The 23,716-nt window shown below is 46.6% G+C and overlaps 2 protein-coding genes across 9 annotated transcripts in view; both read right to left on the reverse strand.

Moving 5' to 3' along the window:
- Positions 1-11,152, reverse strand: part of ADAM33 (ADAM metallopeptidase domain 33) — a 46,464-nt gene extending 35,312 nt beyond the window's left edge. Inside the window, exons 1-2 of the mRNA XM_009681843.2 lie at positions 10,756-11,152; positions 7,006-7,088 (exon numbers count right to left, since the gene is read on the reverse strand). Of these exons, the coding sequence (XP_009680138.2) occupies positions 7,006-7,088; positions 10,756-10,879 (207 nt within the window). The 5' untranslated portion in view covers positions 10,880-11,152. The remainder of the gene's footprint in view (positions 1-7,005; positions 7,089-10,755) is intronic.
- Positions 11,153-18,908: 7,756 nt separating this feature from the next.
- ALMS1 (ALMS1 centrosome and basal body associated protein) overlaps positions 18,909-23,716 on the reverse strand; it is a 75,771-nt gene continuing 70,963 nt past the window's right edge. For 2 of the 8 annotated variants that reach the window (XM_068943823.1, XM_009681844.2), the window contains exon 19: positions 18,909-19,413. In XM_068943823.1, the coding sequence (XP_068799924.1) occupies positions 19,369-19,413 (45 nt within the window). In that variant the 3' untranslated portion in view covers positions 18,909-19,368. The remainder of the gene's footprint in view (positions 19,414-23,716) is intronic. The other 6 variants (XM_068943827.1, XM_068943826.1, XM_068943820.1 and 3 more) reach the window with 3 other exon arrangements.

Consider the following 23,716-nt stretch of genomic DNA (forward strand, 5'->3'; position numbering starts at 1 on the left):
CACAAATGTTTCTGCCCATTGCACTCAACAGCTCAGACCACAGAACTCAACAAAAGCCTCAAGCGCAGCCTGAAGCCCGTGTCCGTCCTCGTTTCTTATTCTAGCAACTTTCCAAGGGTAATGACTTTCCCTGAGGCCTCCTCTTTTTTCCCCCATCCACTGTATAATGATGACCCTCCATCCTCCTTTTACAGAGGAGGAAACTGAGGCACGGGATTGTACCTCACCAGCACCTCGCTTTGCTGCTGCCTAAGGAAAGAATGAAGGTTAAACCTTGCCCCAGTGTGTGACTTCCCAAGATGGACATCACGGTGGGTTTAGCCAGCTCTTCACTCCACTTTCCATCGGTTTTGCCACCAGACCAGGCAGGAGATGCTTCTGATCCCTAAGCACCATGGCCAAGCAAACAAGGCTGTAGAAGCACCCAGAGATGCATGTCCTCCAAAGAATGATTCAGATCCAAGATCCCACGGACAAGCCTCTGTCTTGCTCCAGCTGCTCACTGGAAAAGCAACTTAAGGAGCTGGGCTGCCCTAACAGGGGAATCCAAGTCTAGGAGATGAAGGCAGGATTTCAGTTGTTTCAAAGCAAATTCAGCTCAATAATTCCACTGTGGCTTGATCTGCCCTACTGTGTAGGGAAGAGGAAAAAGGGCTTCCCTGCAGGAAACAGATTGCAGAAGCACATCTCTCCCTAGGCAGAGAGGGCAAAGCCACCCACGCACCTGCTGCTGGGCGGGGGCCCCCAAAAAACACGAGGTGTCCTTCTCCACCCTTCCTCCTCCTGCCGTGCCAGGACCAGGGCAGTGACCCCAGCAGCGGCTTTGCCAGGTCCCACCACCACGTGAAGGTAGGGCAGGGAGGTCTGCACTCGGCTGCTGCGGCTGCCCAGTGCCCAGTTCATGGCAAGGCCAATCAGAGCTGCTGAACAACACATCAGGAAACCAGCCTTGAACTAGATGTCTCTGGCCAGCAGAAAGCACTGCAAACCTTGGGAATTTCTTCCAGGGTTTAGGAAAGGCCCTATTAAACAGGAGTTTTACTTTCGCTCAAAATCTGCATGCCCACTGACTGGGTTGCATTCCTCCTCATAAGACAGCAAAGGATGAAGGCAGTGAAAATCCTGTCCCTCCTAAGCTGTGCTTCCCCCAGTCCCATGCAGAGGCAACACTTCCCAGCATGGGTCCCCACTGCAGGGCCAGAACAGGCACCACGTATCACAGCCCTGCTGCAACCAGCAAGGAAGCCCCAAGCACTCGCTGACTTCTCATACGCCTGATGGTGCACAGCAGCTTGATTTCTTGCCAACCAGGACAAGCAACATGCTCATGCTGGTGCAGCTGCCACGTCCCACCCCTGGGCTCACAGTCCCACCACGGGAGACCCAAATCAGCTGACTGAGTGATTCAGAGACCTGGAAAGCGGCTGAAGGACAGGCAGGAAGACCTTTAGGACACCCTGATCAAGGACAAGCAGGAGAACCTTTAGGACATCCTGACCTATACAGGCAGGGGGGGGAATCAAGGCAGCAAGAAGCCATGTCTGGGAAAAAGCAATTGCAAAGAAGAAATAAGGCCAAGTCTAGCAAATGCCCGAGCCAAACACAGGGGACAAAACACAGCATGATGGGCTGTCCTGCCAGCCATCCAGGGGTACTATGATCCCTCGATAAATACCCTTAGGATGAGGGACAGGGGACTCAAATGCCTCCAGCTTTGACATTGGTACAACATTCACCGGACGCTGGTCTGATGTCAACAACAGAGGAAGGAGAAGAGCCAGAGACGGTTCAACTAAGCACTGAAAGAATGACTCCAGGATTGAGAAACGTGCCCTGAAGCTGTGCTTGCGTTCACATGAGAATTACCACGGTGGCAAGGCTAGAACTGCTGGCATTTCTAATAGCCGATCGCAACAACCTCCCCTGACTCCAGGCCACCACACAGGGCACCAGGAGCAAGACCAACAGCCAGCCTTGGCTTGACAGAGCGAGATGTGGCCCAGGGCAGGATGCTGGACACGACCATCCCCTGGACCTTAAAAGTTGGAAAGGCCTACGGATCAGCTCTGGCACAAGCTGCCTGCCCCATTCCCAATACCCTCTATTTCCTCTACTCGTTTCCTCTCCTTCCCTGCATAGTGAGTGACCTCAGGGCCAGCTCCCATACAAGGCCACATCAGGGGCCTCCCCAACCTCCACAGCTGGAATCTGGGATCCCCCAGCCATGGGGAAGATCTAGGATCCCCCCTGGCAGTGCATGGGTAGGACATGTGATTGTTGTCCCCCACCTATGCCACACCGCTCCCTGCCACAGCAGCATCCTGCTCCGAGGATCGGACAGGGCCGTGCACCGAGCTCACTGGCTAGATGAAAGATTCCTGCTCAGGCTGGCAGCAGAGTTGGCTCCCAGAGCTGCAAGGACAGGTATGAAGTCCAACGTAACAAAAAAAAAAAAAAAAAAAAAAAAAAAAAAAAAACACCACCAACAAAAAACAAACCCCCAAAATGCCCAAAAATGACACACGTGACACACGCACACCGAAACAGGGCCATGCTGCTTACCCACGCTTACAGAACCCTTCCTGACGACAAGGACAAGCCAGAGCCTCCCTGCCCCCAGGACCAAGCAACCACAGCACCAGCCTGCAGACACCGGGGAGAAGAAATGCCCCTGCTCAAGGAGCAGGCAGGACAGAACTAACCCATCCCACCCTCCCGCAGCTGAACAGCAGCTCAGCGGTTGCTCCCTCTTGCTCACCCCCACAGCAGCCTTCGCTCCATACCCTGAGTGGATTGAAGAAAGAGAAGGAGGATCCCAGCAGCAGCAGGCTAGGACCCTGTCCCACGCCAGTGAAGAGGAAGCTGTTTGCAATCAGGGTCCCCACGACCTCCTGCCAGCCATGCTTGGAGCCATGTAAATCTCGTTGGCTTCCCTAGGCCCTGCTGCTGTGAATGCTCTGGAGCAGAGGGCTGGAGAGCAGGGAGATCACTTCCATCTGTGCCAGGAGCCATCAAGCCCATAGGGGATTCAGACCAAACAATATGAAAGAGAAGGGTGGGTGGAAGATGAGGCAGGGTCTGGGCCTGCTGAGCGCCATGCCAGGCCACACACGATGGGATTACAAGCCACCATGATCTCCCAGCTCTCTTCCTGCTGGCCTGATCTCCACTCTGTCACTGGGTTCCTCCGGGAGGAGGACAGCGGTGGTCGGGAGTCTAATCCACCAGGGATCTCTTCACTGGAAAAGGAGATGTGGTTACTTCCCTCAGAAGAGGGCTGCTTCCCAGGACAAGCTACAAACATCACCAGACAGGTCACCCGGCAGCATCCCACCCTCCACCACAGCCTGGGTCCACACTGGAGCTACAGAAAGGGTAAGCAGGGAAGAAGAGGTTTGTGCCAGGTTGCCTTGTCCAGCAAGGGCAAAGTGAGGCCTCTGAATTAACGAAGCGTGTGCTCTGCAGAGACAACAGCTAGGAATGAGCCGCCCATGCCACTGACATAGCCCATTCCTACCACCCGTGTGTCACGTCTGTGCCAAGATCTGTCTGCACCAGGCTTGTGGCTCCAGGGCAGGGCTGCCACTGCTGGATGCAGCCCAAACACTGAACAGAAACCCTGGCACATCGCTCCTCTCCCCCAGGACCGAGGCGCCTATTTCCCAGCACGAGCCAAAGACTGGCTGAGCCTGAACAACTCACTACCCCTCCCCTTGCCCCCAGTTCTCTGATTTTTGGAGCAGGAAACACAGGATGGAGGAACCACAGGGCTGTTGCCACACTGAGCCCAGCATCCTTTCACACTTTCAAGCAGCAGACGTTGTTTCCTTGCAAACCCTTTGGTGTCCAAGCCGCAAAGGGACTGACCCACACCTCTGACGGCCTAGGGAGATGCCCTGCCTTGGGGTACACAAAGGGATGGTTTATCAAGGTAGGATTCCCCAAGGATGTACCAGCTTTGGGCACAGTCTAGCTGTACTTGCAGCTTCTAGCTTTCATGCCAGTTCTGGTGAGGTCAGGACACACTTGCCCGCACAGGAGATGTGTCCCAATTCGCAGCCAAAGAGGAGGAAGATGTTGTCTTAGAAATCAAAAGCGTTGGCCACAAATATCCTTCATACTCAGATATATAATCTGCTCACACCACACTCCTCTCCTCTCCCTTCTCAGCCTCTTCCTCTCTCCATGTCAATGTTTCCCCCAACAACAGGGCACAGAAAGCCAGGACACCCATTTGGGGAACCCGCCAGAGAGGAGGAACCGTTCATGGCGGGAGTTTCCCACAGTGCATCCCCGTGCTTAGCAGAAAGCACCAACACTTGCCACCCAAAGAACGAGCGAAACCCACTTTCATGCATCCGTGCAGCCCATCTGGCTGTACTCAGGGGATGAGCAACAGGAGTTTCTTATGTGATCAGGTAGGTGCAGGCACTCCCAAAGATAATTCCTCCCCTCTCACCATCTGCCTTTAACAGCCTGACCACCATCCAGAGCTTGCTAAGATAAAGCCTCTCTTTTTCCTCCCCGTTGCTTCAGGCTGTGCACGAGTTTCCACTACTGCCACCCCTGAAAACCAACTGCGCCCAGATACTACAAACAGCAGCATTGTGCGCTGGGAAGGCCGGCCAGATGCCTCGCACACGACCCGGGCTGTGCCAGGCCCTGGTAAGCTGGGCTCGTGCCAGCCACAGGAATGTATGGGCTGACAGCAATCATGCAGCTGCATTTATTTCGAGGATCTTTGCTGGAGGGCAGAAGGAGTCAGGGTGGAGATGAGACAAAATAACTTTATCCTAAAAATAAGTACTCTTCAACATCCGATATCAAAGTAAAAAGCTCAGCATAGATCAGGCAGCTGTAAGCTGCTCTTAGCAAATCCTTCGGGTATCTCCGCAAACAGAGACCCTGCTCTCCCGTACCGTGTCCTTTGTCTGGTTCCCACAGTCCTTCCCCCACAAAGCCTCCCCTCTCTCCCACCACCACCAGCATGCATTCTTCCTGGGTTTGACCACCCTTCCTCTCCCCGCCTCCCCTGAGGAACAGGAGCCTTGTTGTTTCGCACTGTCTGGAGCGAGCTGAGGCAGAACAGATGCCAGGAAATGAACACAGATCTTGCCCACCCACCCCCTTTCCCCACCCAAACGGTGGCTGGCCTTTTACCGCTACTGATCATGGGGTTCCTGAGCAGCTTGCAAGAAGCCAACGGCCCCGCACATTTGCGCCATATGATTTGGGCTCTCCCGGCACCCATGGCCGCCTGATGCGATTTTGGCCAGTGGCATGTTTGCAAGAGTATAAATAAACTTCCTGCTGTCCCACATTCCCCATCCCAACTGCCCTCCAGCCTATATATAGGCTGAGCCACTCTGATCTGGGACTGTCATTTACTTGGAACAGAGGGGACATTTCTGCAGACTGACCACAGGATCCTCAGTGCCAAGGGGCTGATATGGGCAGGGCACGCCGAAAGCTATTTCAGCTGCTGGAGGGACATGTCTCCCAGCAGCCACCACCAATACGAACGGTGCACCAGAAGATTTCCCTGCTCCCTGTTCCCTTAGTAAAAGGCACTACTCAGTCCCTTGAAGGAAGCACGGCATTGCAAACCCCTCTCTGTTTTACGGACGGGAAACGGAACTGACTCACCCCTTGGTATCTACTTCTTGGAGCTGTCACAGACAGTCCAATAGCTCTTACCTAGAGACACTCTGAGTTTGCTTCAAAGCTGGGTTCTCAGCTCCTGCTCCAAGGAGTTACCACCAAAGGGGCCACAGAAGGATGATATTCAGCACTGAATCTCCTCAGCAACAAGTCTATTCAGCCCCCAAACAGAAGGTTTTCCTGCAATGATTTGTATCGGTGCTTGTTCTGCGCTAGAAGCCAGTTTAATCTGCCTCCAAGACAACCAGAGCCCCCGAGACCCTCCCCAGCTGCTGGGTATAAAGACCAGCTGTTGAGGCCAATGGGCAGCTGCTGAGCCAGTTGACCCCAGAGCTGGGAAAGGTGCCAAACACAGGCAAGGGTCACCAACAGCATCTCAAAGTGGATTTAGAGATGGCGGGGACAGATGGGAAGGCCTGACGACCAGCAGAGCAGCTCTGGGAAGAGACTTTTCCAAGGACACCAGTCTCAAATTCTGCAGCGCTTTCCCCTTAGCTAAGCAGTGTTGGTCTACGTGTCCCGGCCAAACCATCTCCAGTCACTCCAGAGAGTTACCTCTCTTTCCCTTTTATAAACTACCCAGCTGCCTTCCACTCACCCCCATACAAAGACCCTACAGCTCTTGGCCATCCCTCCAACTGCCTGATATTTAAGGCCATGCTTGATTTGCTACTGAATCCTCTGCCTCCCCCAGCCCTGCTTGAAGCCCGAAGCCACACACATACAACCGCTCTTCTTGCAGGTGAGATGGGTTAGCCTAGATGCTAATATGCTACAACCCTGCTGACAGCTACTGCATTCTGGATTTTCCTACCTGATTTCCATTCTCATCAGTCCGTTGGAATAAAAACTACAGCGTTTTCCCTTGCCAAACAGCTCCCCACCCCCGTCTTGTTACTGTGCAGGGAAAGGGAAGGGTCACTCTTTTTCGAGTAGTACAATGCTTGTGATCCTCAAATGTACCTTGGCAGTGGCAGCAGCCGAGTGTAACAGTCATGAAACTTCTTGTTTCCCTGAAGATTAGCAGTAAGGACTAATCTAAAAACCCTCTTGGAGTTGCTATCAATGCCGCTCTGGGCAACAGCGGCGGCCCTGGACCTGTCTGTCTGGCACATAAGAAGGTGGTTATTTCTGGAACCATAAAAGTCAGTGAGTTCGTTAAGAGGAAAAAAAAACACACAAAATGAAAAACCACTCAGGGCCCAGCTCCTGCAAAAACTCAGCACCTCTGTCTGATCTGAACGCTGCTTGCAATGAAGAGCTCCCTTGCAAGATCTGTTTCCCTACTCCGACTGCTTGATGCAGGGGACAGGAAGCCACGTTTCTTTTCATCTCTATGCTCACCTTTTCCGCTAGGCTGACAGCTCGTCTGCTACGCCCTCTGAGGAGCCAGTGCGGGGTGACCAGTTCTCCCTGGGATGGCAGCCCTAGGAAAGAAAAGAGCAGGTGAACACATAAAGGAACCAAGGATTTCTCTTTCGAACCGCTGACAGCAAGAGCTCCGCTGCAACCGCACTGAGAGAAAGAGGGGAGAGACAAAAACTGGTGTCTCTGACCGACACACCCAGGGCCATCTCTTAGTTGTTACTGTGGGCCAGAAACCAGCACTGAACTCAAAGCATTTCCCTCTTCCCCATGTCACTGAACCAGCCCTCTTCCTCAAAGTGTCCTGGGGACACCACCACTCTCCCGTTCTGCTCCGCTGGGACCGTGCTCAGGCCCAAAATCTGTAGCTTAACCCCCTCAGCCAACACAAAATCTATACAGGGAGCAGCATCGCAGCCCTGGTGAAGGGGGCTGACTAGCTGCATGGGTGATATCTCCCTGGGCCAGGGCAGCTCTGGGGACGAGACGGCAGAGCTCACCCACCGTGACCCTGCTCTGTCTTCTCCTCTTCCGCCACATTTGCCGACTAAAGCAATATTTGCACTGGTAAGGGGTTGCACTGCGGTTGCTTCCCTTGCTCAAGTCGCTGCTAACATCACCCCCACTGCAGATATTTTGAGAGTCTGTGTGTTTCTTAGTGCCTTTGTTACTAGGATCTTTTGGTTAGGAGACAATCTGCTCAAAGGATTGCTGTGGCTAGGCTTAGTTTAAGGTTAAACTGCTCCAAAGAGATGCAGAAACTGACAGTAAACACTTCCAGCCTGTTACCACCGAACAGGTGGGCCCAGCCTAGCAGAGCTGAGCTGCCAGAGCAAAACACCTCCAACCACCCTAACCAAACCATCCTCCCACCATCCGAACACACCCAAACTGTCTCTTCCCAGAGGTTGCAAAGTTTGAAAACAATCATGAACCAAGGGTGGAGGTTCAGAAACTAGCACTCAGCTCTGCCTCTTCCTGCTTATTTTGAAAGTTTCATGACATCAGATTTAGGCCTTATATCACACAAACAGCTTTTTTTTTCTTCATGCTTTCACTCCACTGATTCTTATGATTTATGGCATCAGGAAATTTGCTTCAATCACACAGAAATCAAATAGAAGCAAGCCACAATCTTCTGCTTGTTTCTAGCCAGAGCTGGACTTGAAAATGGAGCAGAACAGCTAAAATAGCTGTAGTACTGAGTCTGAGTCATCCCAACTCCCCAAGGCAAAGCAGTACAAGTAATTTCCTTGGCTCAATTAGAGATATGCAGACTTTCTAAGATTTTTTTTTTCATAAGCAATGTGGCTGCATTTGATTGCAGGAGCACAAGCAGCTACTGATGACTTAAGCCTGGAAAACAGCAACAAAAAACCGTTGCCGCTGAAGACGCTGAAGAAGGGATAAGGTCTAGCAAGAACATCAAGCGATGGGCCACCTTGCCAAACCAAACGTTGTCAGTGAAAGCTTGGATACTAGTAACCTTCCCCAATAAAGGGCAAGGTTATTTACTAAGGGAGTGGAAAAACAGGGCTTATGGCTTCATAATTTTGTACGTTTGTTTTGATTCCCCATGCAACTATCTGGGGAGATTTGGCTTGAGGTAACATTAAAGATGAAATTATTGAAAAAAGATGAAGTTATTAGTTGGAAACTGCAGACTGAGTGTTTAAAATGATCAAGCTATCCAAAGCACGGCTGCGTCTGTCACACAGGGCTCGCAAAGACTCATTCTGCGATACCACGTGGTGGCATTTAATCAGCTTTCATTATATATAGCATTTAATCAGATTCCATGAATAACTGTAGATAAGGTAGGTGGCAGGATCCCAGAGTTTCCTTCTCCTCACCTCCTCCAAAAACATTAATGAGGCCTCCAAGCCCATAGACATAAATAATTCTTTTGCTGGCAGGGAAACTGAGGCATCACTGTGAAGCGACTTGCTTTCAATCGCGCAGGGTAGGCAGTGGCAGAGTGGAGACGAGATGCACAGAGAGTTGCCCAGCTCTGGCAATCACAAATTTATCTGCTCTTCTGCCTTCCCATGACACAGAAAGGGAAAACAAAACTATTTTTTCTTAACTTGCTCCTGCAGAGCAGAAGGGCAAATAAAAACTCTCTCTCCACACACAGACCATCAGGAGGCAGAGAAGAAGAGAAGATAGATCATAGTAGACATGACCAACAGGCCAAATCCAGGGTTTTCACCTACCAAAGAAAATATCTTAAAAAAAAGATTACAGATGGCATGGGGGGGTCTCTCTCTTTCCATGCTTGCTGCAAAGATCATCTTTCTCCCACGCTGTCTGGGGAGAAGATGCGATATGAGGGGCAGCATTTCTGCAGGGATTACTGGGCTGGGCTTCAGGCCACATCATAAAAACCTCTTGGTTATTATATTAAGCTTCTAGCTGTTTTGACTATAGCTTTGGCTGGGAATAGGAGAGACTCAGAGCATGAGACAGGGCCTTAAAATCTAAGTCAAATAAACCAAAATGTATTGCAGAGGGGGTTTCCCATCCCTTTCTAATTTTTTTCCCCGGAAAACGCATACACTCATTCCCAGCCCTTTCTGGGAACATTTCATCTGGAACAGTGTTGCTTTTGCATTTCAGACATTCTTACTGCTCCATCAAAGCAACACCTAGCATTGCTAGCATTTCATCCGGGCAGCCCCATGTTAGGGGATGTACAAGACCCAACACAAGCCTCATAGCGCACAGACTCCAGCCGAAGCAAGCAAGGCAGCTTTTCTGTCTGCTTCTCCTCTCCCCTTTATCCAAATAGAAATTTCTGGCTCCCACTACACTCTCCATTCCTCTCCCAGATACACACTTCACAAGGGTCTCTCAAGCTTAAGAGTTGCTGGAAAACTTATTTTCAGCAGCAACAGAGAATCCAGCAGGGCTCCAAAAATCATGCTTCACAGAGAAAAATCAGTCCCAGCTTCTTGGTTCGGTTGCAGAAGAAAGAAGTGATGGAAAACAGACCACAAGAGACTGAACCCAGCCTGACAAAACCCCATCAGGCTTTCACCAAACTGACATAAACACATGACCGAATTTGAAGGACGACAAAAACTTCTGGGGAAAACTGCTTATTTCTCAATAACAACAACAAAACAGGTTTCACCTCATCAACAACAAAAGTCACTCCCAGTTCTGTTTCAAGGTGCCAAGGTCTGGAGCTGGGACAGCTGTTCGGACCCTACCAAGACTGTTTCCTCTCCAGCCGGGGTGATTTGCCATAGGATGGAGAAGAGAGGGGTACCTCTGCTGAGGCAGAGAGGCATCCAAAGCGATGCTGTGGGGACCCAAGGTGGGACCAGAGGGATAAGGAGTTGTCTCCCTCCCCTCCGTGCAGGGGGAGGCTGCCTGTCCCAGCCCTCCGCTCCCAACCAGACCATATAGAGTCATAGCGCAGAGCCCAGCTGTCCTGCCCCAGGCAGCGCTGGGATAGGGTTTGCTGGACCAGTCAAGAGAGCAGAGTTGGGGGGCACTTCCCCAGCAGGACTGTAGGGTCGAGGGGAGGAATCGGAGCCCATACCTGCCCCTTGGCCAGCTGGTCCATTCAAACCCAGGGATGCCACCCCGCATGCACCCGAAAAATCCATTTCTCTTCTCCCCATATAAATCCCGGAGGTACCCCAATCCACATCCTCTCCCTCCAGTCCTGGCCAAAGTTGGGGTTTTACCGATCCCTCCCTTCCATCCCCATGCTCTTACCTCGTGACTCAGAAGCACTCCCCTGGCTGGGCAAAAGCAGCAGCCCCAGGAGCAAAAAGTGGTCTCCCCAAAGAGCGGCAAAGCACCTCCAGCTACAGGGCTTGCGGGGGGCTCGCCTCGCCATGCCCGCTCTCCCCAGGGCTGTCACCGCCTCTGCTCGCCGCCTTCGGCCCAGCCTTCTCTCTTATGCACTCAGGTCCCCTCCCCTCCGTCCGGCTTCTCCCCGCCACCCCCATTCACTCTCCCCGGCCTGCCCCACTCGCCGGCAGCCGGAGCCCTCTTTCTCAGGCACCCGGCTGCATCCTGGGCTTGTCGGCAGGAGGGGGTGGCTAGAGGGAGGGGGATGGCATTGTTCGCGTTTATTTATTGCTGTGTTTCTTGGCCGAGCTGGGCTGACTAATGAAAACCAGACTGGCGGAGCAGGCTGCTCTCAAGCTCCCCCCGCCGGGACATCCCACAAGAGCCCAAGCGGCAGCCCCCCGCGCGCACACCCGCCGCGTCCCCAGGGCAGCCCCCTGCCCCTGCACGGGAGGCTGGACCCCTTCCCCCCCCCCCCCAACATACACACCCACCCACCATTTTTCTTTCACAAAACACTGCCCCATTTTTCCCCACAGCCACTTCCACTTCCTCCTTGCTCCAAGCAAACGAGCGAGCCGGTCCACGAGGTGGTACCAACACACGACACATTGCACAGCGTACACAAGGAGGGCAGCGGAGGAGGAAGAAAAAGCAGCTAAGTAACTCCATTCACCTCGGCAGCGTCTAAAGCTGGAACAAGACAGTGCAGACACCTATGTGATGCTCAGTAGGTTGTTACAGTTATTATTAATAATATTTCTTTTAAGAGGAAAGGGGTGCCAGCATCCAACTTCCCCATGGGGTTCAGCCACTGTGGCTATTCCCAGGATCAAGGACATTCTTTTCCTTCACCCCTTCCTTCTCCTCACTAACAGCACACTCTTCCAGAAAAAGGCTTTGTTCGGCCCTGATGCCTTTCAGACAAAACGTAAAAGCAGCTTCTGGACTGAGCTGGTCGTTAGAGATCCCTCAAGCTTCTCTCTCTCCAGCTATCACTGAGTTAAAATCAGTGCTCAGCTTGTGCATGTAAACAGCACAAGCTGCTGCTCAGAGCAAAAGGGTATGCAAAAGGGACCAGGTAAGTGAACACCAGCTCCAGTTCAAGCATCAAAGGTGATATTTTAGACAGACCCCTAAGAATTCATTAAATTATTAGTAACCCTAATGATAATACTGATTAACCCTAGTAATTAATGCTTTCTAAAACTTTTTACTCTCAAGATACGCTTTTACTGTGTCCCACATCTGACAAGGGAGTAAATTGCAAGACACTGCTAAGAAGAGTGTTCAAGGAGTCTCTGCACTCACCTGTCCCAGGTGACATACTTCAGGAGAGATGGGGACAGCGAACATTTCTGTGGCTTCCCAGGGCAAGTCTAGATAGCACGGCTCTGGCAGCAGCACCGTCAGAGACTGTCTTGCAATTTCATAGCCCGGTTAAGTATGTGGTCTCGGAGGTCTGCGCGGAGGCTTGGAAGCAACCTGGCTGTGCCTTCTAGGCCGGTTCAAAGCACAGCACTATGCTGACACTGCTTGCTGGTCCAGTTCTAAGTCAGCTTGTTCGATGCGAACACAGGATTTCATCACAGCACACCTCCATCTCCCTACGCGACCTCAGGAGCTTGCTTCGCTCCTGCCTAGCCACCCCCATACTGGCATGCTGTCTGGAAGTCTTCCCTAGCCCAGCAGGGCTTTAGGGGCCCCAATTAACAAATGATCAAGTGGCCTTAAGATGTAGCATTTTTCAGGAGGGTAAGTGCCATTCAGAAACACCACATTCTCACCACAAGCTGTCACAAACATCTTTCTCCTTTCTTAGGTTGAGCTCTACAAAGCACTAAGAAGTACTCACTGAAGCTGGAAAATCCCCTGCGAAAACTCACCAAGGAAGGGTTGCACAGTTCCCATGCTCTCCACAAGAGGACAGGAGGACAGCAAAACACCCTACAAAAAAATAAAATCACTCTAAAGGATAGACCTGTGTGTTTCTCAGCAGCCCCATGACAGAGGGCATTATCGTTCCATCTCAAATCCAGACAGCTCAACGGAAGTGCAATAAAAGAGCCATAAATCAACAGCCTGGCACACAACACAGCTAAGAGAGATTCAAACAGATGACACAGCTTTCAACCATCAGAAAAATGTAATCAGCAATGTCCAGAGGGACAGGACTCTGTAGAGCTGCAGAGCGCTGTGAATATCCTTCTAAGAAAGGGCAATTTGTGGTCAAGAATGACATGGCAGGGGGAGCCAGGAGCCAGGATGGAGTAGGGATCATAAGCCAGAGGGAAACCTTTTTGCAGTTTGATAGTCAGCAGCTGACAGACTCCAAAAAATCTTCCCACACCAGCTCTTTATCCCACACATGTCAAATAGGCAGCACGAAGGACATTAGCCACTTCCAAAGTATTTTGCTGTTAAGGCATTGGCCCATTGAATCATCCCAACAGATGTGCCTTCACCATTACCACACACACATAAGTCATTTTCTGCTCAATTCTTCCACTTTCTCAACCAGTACAAACTCCTAGTTAACCTGCTTAAGTGCTTGGAGCAAGCCCGGGTTTGGTAAAAGTGCCTAAAATTAATACAATCTTAGGACTAAGTTAATGCAGGCTGTATCTGCTTCCCACCGTCACAAGGAAACAGAGTAGTTTTAGGCCATGGAGAGGTACATGGCACTACATGTGGCTGGAGACAGCAACAGCTGGTAATTATCCAGAACAGCTTATAAAAGGCCTTTTTGTAAGAAGGAACAGGCATCCTTATCCCTGCCTTCAGCTTTAATCGCTTGATATCCCCACTGACAAAAGCCTACAGAAGCTATGGCACCAAATGTATTCTACAGCTAGACCACAGAGCCAGGCAGCTGCGGCACAGATCAGGCGGTTCTGCATCGCTACCTAAGCCAAGAACAGCATGTGTGAGGCAGGGGTAGGAGGATCATTCAGCTGTGGAACTGAGAAAGAAAGAGCCCCTTGGTATCTCTGTCCACCTCAGTATGCTCTGCTCCTGTCCTCCCCAACGCTCATCCTTCCCTGTGTTCTTCATACTCACGAAGGAGGTAACCAGTACGTCTGAATCTCACAAGCACTGGTTGGGCGCTCATTACGATCCTGGGCATCCACCCTTCGGATCTTCCGCATCTTTTTGTTGATTTGTCAACAAAAACGCCATTGTTCTTACGGCTCAAAGGATAAGCGCAGTAGTAGAGCAGTATAAGGGCTCTACGCCATTTATAAGAAATTCTGCCTTGATACATAGGCCAAGAAATGGTCTCCCTATACCAAACTCACAAAATCATCCATTGAAAAGACCATTCAACCTGCACAAAATACCACAGAAATTCAGCTCCTTGTGCACAGGCCTTCAGGAGCCCATGAAGCATAAGTGATACGTTATGACCTCTAGATCCAATCAGCAAGTCTCAAAAAGTCTAAGAGACTTACCCTTCTCCAGAGGAAGGGCAAGGACTGGCTAGTCATCTGTGGATGACTCAGACTTGACAGTAACCAGCAACAAGCCCCCTATGGCATAGCGATTCATGAGACACATCAAATCGCATTCAGGTAGAGGAGCCAACATAGCTATGGGAAAATGAGAAGAAAAGGAGTCTGAAGTTTTGGTCACCCTATTTCTGATAAGGCTATAAAGCGACAGGGTTGCAGCCCTGTCTTTTAGGGCATATGAATACAGTTAGACTGTATTAAAAGTGTCTCTGATTAGAGTCCTTATAGCTGTCCTCATCACCATGGAATCCAAGTGCCTTCCAGAAACGTATTAATCAACACGGCTTTGATTTGTCATGTGGAGGTCATTCAGCCATCCGCAGGGTCTAATTTGTCCTGGAGAATTCAGTTTATCTGCTGATGTATGGAGAAAAACATTAATAAAAGTTTGACTTTCAAATCCCACTTGTGTGAAAGAAGCATGCCTTTTTCATTTATAGTGGTTCAGCCGAGTTTGTTCGTCAAGCCTGCAACGAGCATGTCTAATGACTTTATGTTACAGCTTAAGCTTTATGGAAGTACAGCTCCCCAGCTGGTGAATTAATAAATGCAATGCAAAGGAAAATTATAATAAGTATATATTAAAGTCTTCTTTACGTGATTAAAGTTTCATCTGGACTAGCGAACAGCCAACTAGGAAGCACCACTCCTTCTTCATTAGGATCTCATTTCAGAAAAAGTAGTACATTTTAAACCAGGATGCTTTTACAGACAAGTAAAAGTGATTAGCTTACCTGGTTTGGCATTGGACAAATCTGTCTTCCGTTTCCACTGCTTCAAAGGCATTCAGCCTTCCTTCCCCAAGGAAGTCACACACTTCAACTCTCCTTTTACATCACTCTTCCAGTTGCTTTCCATAGTGATTTTTCCAGTTAACAGCGATAACAGATGAGAACATGTCCCAAACAGCGCCCGCTCAAACTCCTCAGTCATTCTCCCATCACTGCCTAATTAGGCAAACCTCTAATTTGATATTGGTTCTCCATAGAAAAGACTCTAGAAACATCCATTAAGAGCTAGAGGATTCATCAGACTATTATAAAAGGTCCATCAGGATGGTATTTACAGCACAAAAGTTAGAACCAGTGGAGATCATCAAGAAAGAGTCAACGAGAAGCGTGTCTGAAAGGTGAATAAGCTTCTTATTTTAAAAAAGAACTTTTAAAGCATCAAGAATCTTTCTACATCCCCTTCTCCATCCACCATTTCCTTGCCTTGTCATCCTGACCACACATCCAGCTTCCTACCACAACTCCAATCTGCAGATAGTACACCTACAGGCAGTCCAAAGCCAAATACCAGTCATTACATTTACTCGGCAATGAACAAGGTGCAAATGAACAGTACTAGATCAAGGCTGCTTTCAGGTTCTGGAGACAATGCCAAAAACAGAACACTGTGCTGCTATTTCCCCTTTTCTGAGATAGCAACTATGACAGCAACTCTGATCACAACACATGCACATCATCGCGAACACACACATTCAGCACCTGCACAATAACTGTTGTAGGGGAACATGGCAAATGTGGACCAAAGAGCATTACTAATTAAATTAGAACAAAAAGCCTGCTCCTCTAGGGCCCCACAGAAATACCTCCGCCCCCTTTAACCAATCAAAGATTGGCAGAACTTACCCTCAAAGTCTTTGCATAGCAGCGGATTAAGAAAAGATGACTCCGTTCTGGAATCAACACAAGACAAGCATAATTTCCTCAGTCTTGGGAAGAAGTTCTGTGTGTTGGAATCAATGACTTCAAATGTCAACAGTCTCCTTCCAAAGAACTATAAACACTGGAGGCTTTGCACCCAGCACAAGCTTTATCTGACCTGATGACAACAAGGAATCGTAAAAGTGGAATGAATATGAGTCATCTGCACTAGCATCCTTCAGGAAGGAATCAAGTGGAGGATAGATAGGAACGCTGTTAGAGTACACAAATGAGGAGACCACCTGCCTCTCTTCCTCTATAACCTGGCCATAAAGGATCCAATATTCAGAAGCTCCGAAAAGTTGCAGTTCCTCCTGATTTCATCTGGAATTCCAGGTGCTCACTCCTTTGGGGAGAAAAATAACTTCACAATGTTCTTCTACAAGACTTGCCTCTCCCTCTCCACCTTGTGCAAAGGCAAAAGGAATATTGTCTTTATAGTACTTCAGAAAGCAAAGAGTAAACTGTTTGTGCAGCTCAAGACCAATGTAAAACATCCAAACACAATCTTCCGATCACACAGTCTAATACATTAAGTGTACTTGAACCAAAACCACCTCCCCACTAGAAAAAGGAAAAAAAAGCTATGTTACTATTACCAAATGAGGAATTATGGCTATTTGTTGCGAAAGCTCTCAAGCTGAAACTTTAACAATTTACAGAATGACAGTGACTGCTAGATTACTTGGTAAACTTTTTTAAAAATAAGATTAAATAAAAGCTTTTGCAGCAGCTCTTCATCTGTTTTTAAAGGTTTTCACAACACGCAGTTATCTCTACCTATATAAGGATGGGAACGCCAACTAGCTTAAATGGATAGCCTCTACATTTCATTATCTGCATCGTATTTGATCATTGACCTCTATGTTTTTCTTAGGGAACAACACACAGGCAGTGTGTACACTTAAACGAAAACAACCATCATCTGTATTACCTGAACACAAGAGGACGACTCCCAAGCATACCCCGAAGCTTCAGCAGGACCCTTAAGCTTTATTAGGGTTGTTTTTTCCACCAGTTGAAAGCTTAAAAGTATATTTAAGAAGCTAACCGGCTTTAAATGAGCACCCAGTAAGACAAGATCTTGTCATACCGACTCCAGCACAGGTGAATTTCTTATCACAGGGAAACAAGTCCATTCGTATGTATATGAGAGGAACGGGCATGACCAACCTCAGTACGAGCAGGCTTTAGCATCTTCTGCTTCAGCAACTTAAAAAACGGACTTTCTAGCCCCAGAAGAACATTTTAAAGGCATAGCAGCAACTTCCATCCAAATTGATCCCAAGGAAAATAGTTAGTTGAAGGAGCAAACAAGTAAAAACAGATCTTGAAAAGTGAAAAGCTCTAAAGATCTAAGCAAATCTGAAAGCTCATCTGTCACAGTCACTTGCTATTGTAATATTTTTTAACCCACTCTTTTAACTTAAAATTTCTGAGACCAGACCAAATATGGTCTTCCAACATATTAGACTGTGGTTTTGTATGTTTTTTTTTTTTTAAACAGTACTTTGCATGCTACTCTGATAAACAGAGTACACCCAGATACATTGTCACATTTTCTTATTTTTTTCTGACTCTGGGGTAGGATATTATAGCTGCTTTAACAGCATGAGCTACCACTAGCGCAGGACAGTTGGAAAAGTATTCTCTCAGGTAATTTAGTGTAGTTCTACTGACTTTCAAGGGAATCGCATTATTTCCCAAGAATTAGGGATTTGATTCATTACATCCCAACGGAAATGCTTAGGATAGTCAGCAAAGCTGAGACGCAGCCACCACTGGATGCCTCAGCAAATGGGCTTGAATAAAACGTTCCAGGAAATTCTTAGTGCACACATGTGGCCAAAACGTCTGCCTTGCTGAAGCTGATGTACCATTAGAGTCATTTTTTGAATTAAAATGTTATGGGCATCCTAACTACAGGAAACTTGGTAGTATGAAAATAAGAAAACACTGTTTGCACACACTTAGCTTTCCTCAAGTGTCTTTTCCTGTTTATACATCATATGAACTTCACCATGACAAGTAAATGAAACCGACCTCAGGCACGTATCACCGAGAATCACAATCTTTATCTCTGTATTTCACCTTTTTGCTACTCTGATGCTAGTTGAGTGTACAATCAAATACCCTGCAAATATGCTGAACCTGAGAAAAAACTTCTTCACTGTGAGGGGGACAGAGCATTGGACCAGGTTGCCCAGAGAGGTAGTGGAGTCTCCTTCCCTGGAGATATTCAAAACCCGTCTGGATGTGATCCTGGGCAATATGCTCTAGGTGACCCTGCCTGAACAGGGAGGTTGGACTAGATGATCTCCAGAGGTCCCATCCAACCTAAACGATTCTGTGATTCTGTGAAATATGCAAGTATCTAATGAAGTTAAGGGGACTCCTCCAGGCACTGCTTACAAAACTCAGTGGACTTAGTTTCCATTATCAGTTCATCACTGTCACGGTTAGAGCAGCTAGGAAAATTTTAATGGTACATTTGGTTTACTTCTATTTTGATTCATGAACGTGGTATTTGAGATATCTTTGTGAGCACCAACAAAAATAAGAGCTCTTAGCCCCTTTGGGTCTGCTTTAAGAAGGGAAATCAAAATTCCCCAACACAACAAAAAGAGTATTTCCTGATCAGACTCTCCTGGTTAGCACAGAGAGATAGCAAACCATGCAAACAGTAAATGGAATTCATGACTCATCTACTCTTTCAAGCACTAATACTGGCCAACTTTATAGCTCCTACTAGTTACCTTTTAAGTTCTTATTCTACACAACAGAGAACTTAAGAGGTGATTACAGCCCAGTTTCTTCAGATGTTGTCCATATGAACAGTGAATACACTTCCTTTAACAGTTGCTACAAACTGATTTGATGTTATTTATTAGAGTTTTTTTGCAATACAAAACAGTACAAATAGGTTTTCTACATTGAAATAGGAATTAAAAAATTTTTTAAAAATCATTGTTAAAAACAATTTAAAATAAATATTTAAAACAGTTATTCCATTCAGGTTATTATAAATATATTATGAACCAAATACTTCCAAACTGCATTCGCTTGGAGGTACATAGCACTACAAACAACAGCCATTTATTTAAAAGCCTATTATTCACATTAAATCACTGATCCTTAAAATACCTTATAAATAAGGCCGGATTATATTAGTACAAAAATGACACTATTGAACATCACAAAGCATATGCTGCACAAGTGTTTACTGCGTTATCTGCTTCACGACCGCCTTTACAGAGGAAGACGCTATAAGTTTACTAAGCACAATACACCTTTGTTCGAACACGAGATTCTTATCAGTTCCAAGGTACCTTCCTCCCTAAGACACGGTTCGTGATTTTCTGTAATATAAAAACAAAAATGACATATCAATATTAATCCTTTAAGAATAAAGACATTAAGATTAAAATATCATTGATAAGCTTTCTGAAAAAGATATCAACAGGTAACACAACTGAAAGAAATTACTGTTTACACAGCCTAGGACAGCTAATGCAGCCCAGTTGTTTCCCCACTCATCAGTATGAAAAACACCAGGATATGCCTGTGCTGGTCACTGTGGAAATGGTCAGAAACTAGCCCAAAGAATCAGAGCACAATTTGACATTAGCTGACAGACTGTTTCCCCAAGCAACTATGATGTAGGTCTCTCTTCATCACCTCCTGAACACAAATCTCTGAGCTTTCCCTGAGCATCTCATTCCCCATTTTGCAATACATTTAAGAAGGCACAGGAAAACTAGAAGAGATACCAAGAAGGGTAACAAGGGTGATAGATAATATGCAAAGTGTTTCATACAATAAACAGCTGAATAAATTAGGACTCTTCACCATGGTGGAGATAGGGGGAGGTACGACTAAAGGGGAAATGATGAAGTACTATACAATCACACATAGCCTGAAGCAGGTGAAAAAGGAATTCACTGACTCTTTCAAAAAAAAAAAAAAAAAAAAAAAAAAAGGGGGGGGGGAGGGATCACATAAAACTAACTAGTAATTGCTTCCAAAAAAAAAACCACACACAAAACAAAACAGAGTATTTGGTATGAAAAGTAAAAGTCTTCTGCAGTTAAACTGTGCAAAATGTGTAATATGCCCAGTGATGTCGTGAACACCAGAAGTTTATACTTCACAAAGCAAGTATATAAATCCACAGAAGGAGGAAGAAAAAATATATATATACACACATATTATATTAAAGGTGTCTCAGCCCCTTGGACTAAAACACACAAGACTGTTGGAGCATTTTAAGAAAGTATTGCCACACAACAGCTCTATTACTACATTTCTCCCTAGGCACCTGCTAGCGTGACCCGTTCTTGTCAAGACAGGCATTTCAGATAATGAAATATCACATCATCCTGCTTGCTCAACCAGCAGACCACAGAAGTCTTGACGCACCGAATACATATTATTTGACTTTTAAAAAGTGTACTATGAAGTACAGCGTTAGGCATTTCATCTATTATTAACAGCAGAGAGAATGATATGCTCATTACCCAGCGTGGCCTCTTGCATCACACAGGGGAAGCAAATGAACACAACGTGCAGCTCGTACGTATAGCTAGATATAGACATATATATGCACACATATACACATACAGAATATGCAGCATACATATATCTACTGTATATATAGTATATATACACATATATTCATACAAATTTGTATATATTTCTATTTAGCTGTATATGTATATTTAAAAAAGCAGCTGACCTTGATCTCAGCCTGGAAGCTGTCTCTGTGACTCCTACACTCATGAAGCCTTAGTAGGATTTCAAAATGCCTCATCCCACAGAGTCCCTGAACAGCCCTGGGGCTTACAGGCCGTTGTGCAATCTAATGAGTGACCTCAGGTAGTAACTAGATGCTACCTTCCCTCCTCCACTCATAGCAAGTAACTATAAAACAAAAGGCCAACATGTTGCTGATAGGAGGAAAAAATATGGGGGGGTGGACCCACAGATTTAAAAAAAGCTATTCTGAAGCAGCAACATGCAGTTCAGTTCTCTGCCTCCAGAAACAGGCGCTTTTCCCTTTGGGGTAGTGACACCTAGTGGCCCCCGTCTTGAACACATTCTCTCAAGATGTCCCAGCAATAATAATAATAGCAATAATTTAAAAAAAAGTGTTTACTGTTCCTGAATGCTAGCACTTTGTTTTTTTCTTTACAGGGCAGGGGGGAAATACATAAATGCCCCCCCTTATGGAGGTTCCTCCCATGCTACCTATTTACAAAGACAACAAACTAATCACATCTAATGAAAAAGCCTCAGTAATAGAAGCAATGCGCATATCTGTTAAAGTCAACACTCATTCCAACTTCAGTGAGGGTGAAAGAGTTCCTTCTAACTTATGCTGCCACCAGATCAGAAATCTGCCTCGACCGTACAGTTTTCAAAATTCAAGGACATGCAGCATTCCCTTATCTGGCTAGTATAACACTACGCTCTGTTTGAAAATAAAAATATAAGAGCAAAGGAATATTGGGATAGAACACCAGCCCAGATCCAAGTGCATCCTGTGATAAAAATAACTTTATTGAGACGGTGGAATTAAGTATTTAACAATTTGGAAAACTAAGACGGCCTGTGAAACTCTACCAGCTACCTGCAATGCCCCACACTGCCCCACTGTAGCACACAAACACCTCAAAACCAGCATTGATACAGGTTCCTTCTCAAGGTTTCTCTGCAAACATTCCAAATTTGTACTTTACAAAAGGAAACTGAGTTTTGGTCAAATATACTCATTAACTTTAGGTCCTATTTTGAGCCAAATAAACTGAGATTCATCCCACCTCAATCTGTACACTAATTTAAGAACATCCATCATCCTTGGTTCCTTGTAGTTAATGGAAAGTGATCCACTGCCTCCAGAGAGCAGTATGCCCCACACAAGAGCTACTATTGCTCACACTGGAAATAAGCAGCTTTGCTTTCTGCTCAAGATATGTTTTTAAGAAGCTGGTGTTTATTTTTCTTCAGAAGAATTTCGCAGACTCCTATCAATATGCAGCGATACCTCACTCACCTCTAAATACTGGTGTGATAGTTTCACTTGCAAGTTATACTTCAGCACACTCTGTGTCCACGTTCACGCACATACAGTGTGTGCGCACACATTCAATTCACTGCTTCCCTCCCCAGACATTAAGCACCCTTAGGCTGGGAGGCCTCAAATGCTGTTTAGAAGCGGCATGCACACCGTACTGCTAACTGACCCCCTCCAGCCATACTGCGGTTAGTGAGAAACACCTAGCGGAAAGCAGCACGGTCTACAGAGAGGCCTTCAGACAGGGAAAGCGGGATGATTAGAGAATGCTTCTTAAGGAGCACGTGGAAAAGTTTATTGCTGTATCAACAGAGATAAACTACAATTTTTGTAAAATTTAACCTTCCTTCCTTCTTACATGTCTGTTCCTTCGGTATTAGTGACAGGAATAGAAGCAACCAGTGTCCCAAAGCCATGTTACACCATAACCAAGATGTAACAGACTTAGGATACAAGTACCCCTCATTATCGTAACAGGAGTTCAGCCACAGATGCTGGGAGAGGAGAATAAGTGCTCACACCCTCATTCACTAAGCAAACTGCAGTGGCCATTTAAGACATCACCACCTTCCCAGCTGTTTTGTTAGCACTCCTTGGCTAGGTATTAGCATCTGCACAGCAGAAAGTCAGCCAAAATATTAACGTATGGCTCAAGAAACTCCCTCTCAGGTTCTAGTTCGGGTACAGTGCTTTTGATCACTTAAAATGATACAACCCTAAATTATATATGTTATTAATCTAGCTTTTGTGCCAAGGCAACAAAACAACAACTTTTTTCTCGTAATACTCTGTCTTCTCCGGAGCTATTCCACAAAATCTGTGGGTTTTTTGCTTGTACAGTCAGATCCAGTTAGAAACTGATGCTCTCAAAAACACATCAACAAAATTCTAAGCAAAACATTCACTATATCTATAGCTACTCACTACAGTTATTCTGTCTCATCAAGGAAGACAACAAAAGATTACAATATTCACTTCAGTGAATCCATCATCCCTCTTTGAATCAAAACCACATTGTATAAAAAAACTTCCTATGAGATTCCTTCTCTTCCTCCAGCTGACCATGTCACTTCCAGCCTATGCCTGCTAGCATTCATCAGCTCTCTGCACTGGCATCTGAGATTCTCAGGCTAGTGAAAGAGATTCTGGAAAATACATTGTGCTACAAGCACAAGTTTTAAGATCTGATTACTGCTGTCCCCAACAAATAACTAAACCTATTATTCCAGCTCTAGTGGGATCTCTCAGCCAGGAAAGAGCTGCAACACTAAAACTGAAGTGCAACTTTAAAATCTAGGCGCCGGGGGGGGGGGGGGGTGTGGAAAATCAGTGTGCATTTTTAATGCATGCCCTTAAAGCACTCATGTCTATAATACAGTTTATTACCTGTGTCCAGAGTCCTCTAGAAGGCTACATTTTATGGTACGTGGGTTAGTAAAGGAATGAAAAGCCAGGTTAGAACCTCAGTGTTTGTATTACAAATCATTTTTTCTTTTCTTTTTTTACTAAGTCTTAAAAGGAAGCTTAAACATATAGAGGCCTGAAGCAGCTTAAAAAGGGACACAGAGGTCAGTTTTGGAGATGGACAG

Source organism: Struthio camelus, chromosome 4, assembly GCF_040807025.1.
Source record: "Struthio camelus isolate bStrCam1 chromosome 4, bStrCam1.hap1, whole genome shotgun sequence".
Taxonomy (NCBI): domain Eukaryota; kingdom Metazoa; phylum Chordata; class Aves; order Struthioniformes; family Struthionidae; genus Struthio; species Struthio camelus.